At 36.7% G+C, this 7715-nt stretch overlaps 1 protein-coding gene across 1 annotated transcript; it reads left to right on the forward strand.

Annotated features, from left to right (window-relative positions):
* The first annotated feature begins 206 nt into the window (after positions 1 to 206).
* LOC143590313 (pre-mRNA-splicing factor SPF27 homolog) lies at positions 207 to 5166 on the forward strand. The gene is made up of 7 exons (XM_077070829.1): positions 207 to 472; positions 3390 to 3556; positions 3645 to 3728; positions 4362 to 4431; positions 4507 to 4640; positions 4713 to 4766; positions 4900 to 5166. Exons 1-6 carry the CDS (start codon positions 236 to 238, stop codon positions 4759 to 4761), a joined length of 741 nt encoding a protein of 246 aa, XP_076926944.1. The 5' UTR covers positions 207 to 235; the 3' UTR covers positions 4762 to 4766; positions 4900 to 5166.
* The last annotated feature ends 2549 nt before the right edge of the window (positions 5167 to 7715 follow it).

Raw genomic sequence — 7715 nt, forward strand, 5'->3', positions numbered from 1 at the left:
ATGTAACGATCGGTTTCGGTTCGGGTTTTGACCGGTTTTGATTTGGTAACCGGTTTGGTGGAGAAAATTACAAACCGGTTCTAAACCTACGGTTTCAATCTGGTCCAAACCGGTTCGGTTTTTGTTTGATTTTTGGGTCATTTGCCACTATTTAAAAACGGTTATGAAGCGATTTAGCCACTATTTATAACTTCCTAACTTTCTTTCGGTTTGTGATTCAAAGCTCTCATCAACAATGGCGACGAACAACGGCGAGACGGTTATGCTGTTGGAAGCTCCGGCGTCTTCACGGCCGTCGTGGTCAAGCAGCGCGGCGCAAATCGACGCATTGCCGTACATCGACGACGAGTACGGCGACCCCAAAGTCAAAGCAGAGGTTGACCGGTTAATCGAAGAGGAAATGCGTCGTAGCTCTAAGAGACCGTCGGATTATCTCAAAGACCTCCCGCCGGTTGCCAAATTCAACTTTCAGGTATTAATTTTGCTCTGTTAAGTTTCTAGGGTTTGTAATTTTGTATAGATGTGTTAATGCTTATTTTTTTTAATTAATTGAAACGTGATTTGCACATGTTTTGCAACAGATTAGTTATGTTAGTTAGTTAGTTAGTTAGTTAACAGGGTGCTTGGTGCGGTTAGGTGCGGTATTGGGCTAAACCAAACCGAAAACCAAAACTTCGGTTTTTGGAGTTTTTGAAACCATTCGGTTTGGTTTTGGATTCTGCTTGGTTTCGGTTTTTGCCATTTGAGCTTGAAAATTTTAGGCTGAAAATAAAGTTGGCCGGAAATAATGAATTTAGGTATAAATAATTTTGTTAATTGTTAACTGGTAAACTATTATACATTTGACAAAAATATTTGAGTTACATATTTATTACATTCTTATAAATTACTTAAAATAAAAACTAAAAATCTATAAATTTAGGAATTCGGTTCGGTTTCTATTATGTGCAAAACCAAAACCAAAGACAAAAACATAAAACCAAACCGTTGGTTTTTGTTACGGTTTGGATTTTTCGGTTTCGGATCGGTTTTTTGGGTTTCTTGCACACCCCTAAGTTAGTAGAAGTTAGTTTTTGATTTGTTATTTATATAGTGATTATTGATGTTTATGCATCTGCTAATTGCAATTGCTTGGTGGTGTAATGATCTTGTGTTAAGAGGCGTGTGGATGTTTTGCAAAGAGATGGCGTTTTACTGGTTTAAGTCGACCTGTTTGTAGGAAATTGTATGGTGATGAATGGAATTAAATGAAGAGATAGAATTTAGAGATCGAGAATGATTTTGTATCTGTTATTGACTGTTTACATCTAGGGCTGTAAAGGAACCGAACGAGGCTTTGTTCACGTCTGTTTAGTAAGCTTTGATCAGACAAGTGAAAGGTTTATAAACCTCGTTCATTGAGAAAGTGAACTTGCTCGTGAACAGTTCACCAACACAAATGAACAGAAAACAATGTTTTAGTTGATTTGGCTAACCGAGAATGGTCAGTGGTAACCTTTGGTTCGGTCATTTGATTGTAATTGGTTGGTGGTTTTTAATAATCTAGTGTTGTAGTAGATCAGTATATAGGAGCTAGAGAAATATTGTACGAAAATCGAATGGCGATGAATAGAATTAGATGAAGGGGCAGAGTTTGGAGATGGACCGAACCGTTGACACTGAACATTCTCGGTTAGCCAAATCAAATAAAACATTGTTTGTGTTAATTTGTGTTTGTGAACCGTTCGCTAAAAAGTTTGTTTCCTTGATGAACAAACACGAACAATAAGTTTTTTTTCTGTTAGCTGTTCGTGAACTGTTAGCTTGATCCATAAATATCTTAATGGATGAACATGAACAGGGCCTTGTTCGGTTTGGTTCGGTTCGTTTACAGTTCTAGTTGATCATATGTTTTTACGATTAGTAATTGCAATTGCTTTGTAGTTTAATAATCTAGTTTTAGAAGGCGTTTGGATATGAAATAGATGGCATTTTCTGGATAAAATAGACCAGTTAATAGGATTTGGAGAAATATTGTAGAGAAATCTGAATGTCAATAAATAGAATCAGATGAAGAGACAGAATTTAGAGATGGAGAATGATTTTTGTATGTGCCATTGATTGTTTTTATGTGCTCAAACAAGGCAATATATAGATGAACGTCTTGTTTAAGTAAGAACAATGACAGAGAAATAACAGGTTCATTATTGTAACTTGTTGCTTGTAACATCAACGACTAACCGCCTATCAGAAAATCACAATGTTGAATCTTGAACAATGCTAAGTTCATAGACTGGGGTATAAGTTTCAAACACGTTCCAACAACTCTTGAGTTATTTTACAAAGTGTGTTTGAGCCATGCGAATGGAATACTTTTTTGATGGAGATTTTAGTTTTATTTCACCAGTCACCACCATTAGCATCTTTGTATGTCTTCATCTTTCTCTCATTAATTATAATCAATTTTGCTTACAGATTCCGTGCCTGTATATTTAATTTCTAGTGTGTTTTTTTAATCCTTGACGGAATTTGATAGTATTCTGAATTACTCTAAAGCCAATTAAAAGCTGTAAATAAAAATAAAACTTCAGAAATTTTTTTATAGTAATATCTACTGTCAGTAATGGTAATTTCTCTAAAACCTAAGAACCTGTACTGGAGCTAAACCAACTCTAAAGGACGTGAAATATAAGTGACTTTTACTAGAAAACAAAACCCTTTATGTTTTGTGGTCTCTTAGACACATCATTTATTACCACAAAACAGTCTTTTATGAGTTTTTGGAAACGAGTGGCACATAACTACTAACTCCAGTGTAGTATATGCAGATTACAGGTTAAGTTTTATACACGGCCAAAAGGGCACGCTTTAATTTGTATTTATGCCTAACAAGAGTGATTATTATGAACAATACTATTACGCTATTATTGTATCAGGTTTATCAATTTATTTTTTGCGTTAGTTAGGTTAGTTTTGCATCCTGCATCCTGGTGTAACTACGATAGAATTCCTAGTCTATAAACACAGATATCTGTAAGCCTAACTTTTAACTCTTATTCTTCCAGTTTTTGCGTTATGTGTACTAGAGAAGATTATATAACTACAAAAAGTGTCTTACATGTTTTCCATGCCTATTAATGGCAGTCTCCATTATCAATAACCTTATTCCCACTTTTGGTTTTAGACTTTTAAATTATCTTCATTTACTAACTCATTCACTCCTATAAACTTGGCCTATCTTCTGAATACTACAAAAAGGTTCTAAGTTCTGTTTGGGCTACTCACAGTTTCAGATGTCCCTTGCTCCATGATTCCATGTTTGTTTGTGTAGTAAATTATTAGTTATTAAGCAAGAGTTGAAACTAAGTAATAAGTATTCTGATACCTATATTAAACGTTAATTTTTCCAGAATTATCCAATGCTTGCACGGGAGTATGAGAGAGTGCGGTCTGGAAAACCTATGGCGCCTCTTGATATGTCAAGGTACGGGCTTGACGTTCCATCACGGAACGATGAAACTGCTTGGAAGCAGGTGCTTCAGAAATCTCAACGTTTACTGCAACATCAAGTTATCAGGTAAGGTTCAATTTAGCTTGTGAAAGGGTTATTAGTTGATCTAGCGGCATTATTGTTATGTGTGTAACATGCTCTTATGTGATGCCAGGCTGGAAAATTTGGATCTAATGTCAAAATATGGGCCTGATGTTTGGAAGCAACACAATCAGAGACTAGAAGCATTCTTATCAAGGTTAGTGTAATTAAAAACTCTTACCTCTGTTTCTTTTAATATACTTTTTACCTGATTCTGCTTTTCTAATATTTGCATTCTCCATTGTATATGATATCGATTATATCTTTAACAGTGATTATTATTTCATATTATAATTAGCGTAAATACAAGGTTTAAAGTTTTTCATTTGCGGGAGTCCTTTTTTTATATGGTTTTCAACATGACACCCCATATCAGAAAAACTTAATTTTTTAGCTTTCATAGCTTTCCATTTATTCCATTGAATAAATTATGTTGTTATATTACCGTGCTTTTTTAGCATTTTTATATGCTTGATTGTGCATTGAGAGAGAGCATAGCAGACATAACATGCTACTGGAATCACACACCAAAGTGCACAGGACTATTATTATATGTATTTTAGATATATTGAGTTTGATTTGGGTGATTTTCTTTTGTTTCTGGCATTATAGTTATACTTTTGTATATTAAATAAATATATCAATTTATGTTCTTTGTGGTGTATTTGGTGTTTTAGCTGTTAAATGTAGCATTAATGTGTTTTCTGTATGGAATATAATATAATTTATAAAAAGTTACAAGTAGTGGTTTTGCAAATATGAGCATTTTGGTCTTCTTCCCTTTTTCCAGATTGCAAACACAGGCAGCTGAGTTAAACAAAAAGATAGAAACTGTTAACCGGGAACGAAAATATCATCAGGTACATTATGTGGTTGGGTATAAAATAACGAGCTGTAATATATTAATTGAGGTTTCACGCACATTTTGCTAACAGCAAACTACCGCATACGAGCTAAATGCTTTATCAGCACAATGGAAGGAGCTCTGTGAGAATAACATTTCAATTGAAGCTGCATGCGTCCAACTTGCAAACCATCTTGAACAATTAAAACGAGAAGCTGCAGAGAGGTATCGTTTTTGTTCACTTTATGATTTACAAATTTTTTGTTACTTGTAAATTAATTATTTGTTTTTATGCAGAGGCTGGAATCTCGATATTGATATGGAAAATGGCTCTTCTTTGTCTTGAAGATGGTAAGTAATAATTCCTGTCAACTTTGAGATCGTTATTCAATCTAAAAAGAAACGCGTAAGACAGTGAGGATTATTTCGTAATATGTTGTAACTTGTAACTGATAATGCATTGTTGACTGTTTTATGTTTGCAGGATGATGAGATGGAAACACTGTTGAATCGGGCCTACATTTCGGGAAAAGATTTTGAATCCGCCCCAAATACGCCAGTTGCTCTTTGAATGTTTGTTTAAAGTGTGTTGGTTGCATATGCGGTAATGGGTTTGTAGCCTTAAATATTTTCTTTTGTAGTTCATGCAAGTTAGATCCTGATTGTAATTTGTATGTCATGAACAAAGTTGCAGAATTTTCTATTACTTTGCTTGTTGGTTCTATAAACAGAGTAGTTAACTCGGTAAATTTTAGTTTGCATAATCCAAATCGAAGTTCTAATTAGAAGTTGAATCTCAGTCTGATTTATTAATCAGTTCTGTGAGGACTCTCTGTCTCTAAATAAACAACACAAAGCTGTCTTTGAGATGGAGTGATACGTATCCATAGAGCAGTCACCTCAATTAGACAAATACCAAAAATAGGGTCAACTCAATTAGTGAGTTACCAGAAATAAAGGAGCTAATCGAGGGACGATTTCACCTTTTTTATTTATATATTAACGTAGAGATTAAGGTGGGGGATATCCATGTTTATTGTTAATCAAAATTAGGGTTTCTTAACCTTTATTTGGAGAATTGCCATCTCGAATCGGCTAACCTTTGTTCTTGGAGATCAACACATCTCGAATTGGGTCTTAGTATGTTACTTTTTCAATAAAATCAATCTTTAACCTTTTCGGTTTCTATCAATGGTTCCATTGCTGGGAAATTTGAAGATCGTGCAAAACCGGATTGACAAGTCCGAGTCCAGCGGTGTCCATCCCGACTCAATTGCTGCCCAACTTGCAGCCATTGTTGTTAAGCTTGACTCCATGGAAATCCTGAAAGAAGATGTTGCAGCGATGAAACGTCAGACCCTACTTCCTGAAAAAAAACAAGGTCTGGTGAAAGTCGTTTCGAAGATGGGGAGGGTTCTGGGAGAACAATCGTATTATCATCAGCCCTATAACAAAACTGAATTTCCTTCTTTTAGTGGAGGGGATCCTCGAGGCTGGATTTTGAAAAGCCGAAAAGTATTTTCGATACTATCAAACCCAAGATGAAGAGAGAGTCAATGTTGCTTCCATGCACCTATGCGGGGATGCCCTTGATCTATATTCATGCATTACAATAGACCAACCTTTAATGTTCTGGGAGGATCTCACTCACGTGTTGCAGAAACATTTTGGGCAAGCAAAGTTTCAAAATCCGGATGAATACCTTTGCAGTATCAAACAAACAGGTACTGTTCAAGAGTATCGTCAAGAATTTTTGCAAAGATCAGCACGGGTATTCAACTGGCCTAACAATTGCCAGTTGGGTGCATTTTTAAATTGGCTTAAAGGTGAATTGAGGGCTGGCGCTTTAATCCACGAGCCTAGAACAGTTGAGGATGCCATAATTCGTGCAGTTGAAATTGAAGCAAAGGTGAGTGCTTATCGGAGCAGGGGGGCTACGGTCACTACCAACTCAAAACCCCAACCATTAACAACACCTACTACAACTACCCCACAACCAAAAACTCAGCCCCCCTTGCATTTCAGAATTGAAGAAACAAGATTGTTTGCTGAGGGAGGAACGCTTCCGGTGTTGTGACGATTACGGGCCAGGTCTCCTATTTTAAACTGGGACTTGTAAAATGCTAGAAGCTGCAGATGAAACAGATGTTCAGACCGGTCCAGAGGAGGAACATGAGAATTGTCGAGAGACGAAGAATGCAGAATTAGAGCAAAAATTATACAACAGGGATGACATGCTGAAGTTACTCTGTGGTAACTCACACAAAGATCTGGATTGGGTGAAGGCTCAGGCAGATAAGAAGCAGATTAACTGGTCATTTCAAAAGGCAGTCAGGGCTTGGATGGATAGCAAATTAGATTGGCCAGCAAAGCTGACAGATATCGATTTCAACTTCTGAGTTCAAAGCTCTAGTACACAGGATATTTTACAGGCTGCACCAAAATTCAGGCTCGAGAAAACACGGGTTTTTGCTTATAGATGGGTCCATGAAGTGAGTCAACCTAAATTGAATGGCTTATTGCTTGGCGCACCAACTCCCTTCTTTCCGACTTGAGGGCAAGTCGTGTCTCCGGGCGCGAAGTATTGATACGTATCCACAGAGCAGTCACCTCAATTAGACAGATACCAAAAATAGGGTCAACTCAACTCAATTAGTGAGTTACTAGAAATAAAGGAGCTAATCAAGGGACGGTTTCACCTTTCTTATTTATATATTAACGTAGAGATTAAGGTGGGGGATATCCATGGTTATTGTTAATCAAAATTAGGGTTTCTTAACCTTTATTTGGAGAATTGCCGTCTCGAATCGGCTAACCTTTGTTCTTGGACATCAACCCATCCCGAATTGGGTCTTACTATGTTACTTTTTCAATAAAATCAATCTTTAACCTTTTCGGTTTCTTTCATGGAGTTTTTTGCACCGTTTTCATATGACTTGGTTTTGCAGCTGAGTGAAAATAGGAGTTGAGCTCATGAATCAGAATTTAACATATATGGCTTTAAATGTTGAAGCATACGATCCATGAGCTGTCGAGTTGGGTCAGTCCTTGTGTCTAGCACCGGCTCATGCGACAAACACCGTATAAAGGCTGGTAGAAGGGGGACATTAAGGCTGGGTTTGGGAGCCACCCTTACATAATAAGAGTCAGAAGCAGTTGGGTGGAGCTAGGAGTACAAACAAGACGAGCCAAGCCCGAGCTCGACTAGGCTGAAGCTTGACTCATTTTGTTTTTACTTATGAGAGATCGAGCTTGGCTTGTGAGAGTTTTATAGACACTGTTAATTGTTTCTATACATTA

This window comes from Bidens hawaiensis, unplaced genomic scaffold, assembly GCF_021521415.1.
Source record: "Bidens hawaiensis isolate Kalapana, Puna unplaced genomic scaffold, B.hawaiensis_p1.1 tig00038471_1, whole genome shotgun sequence".
Classification (NCBI taxonomy): domain Eukaryota; kingdom Viridiplantae; phylum Streptophyta; class Magnoliopsida; order Asterales; family Asteraceae; genus Bidens; species Bidens hawaiensis.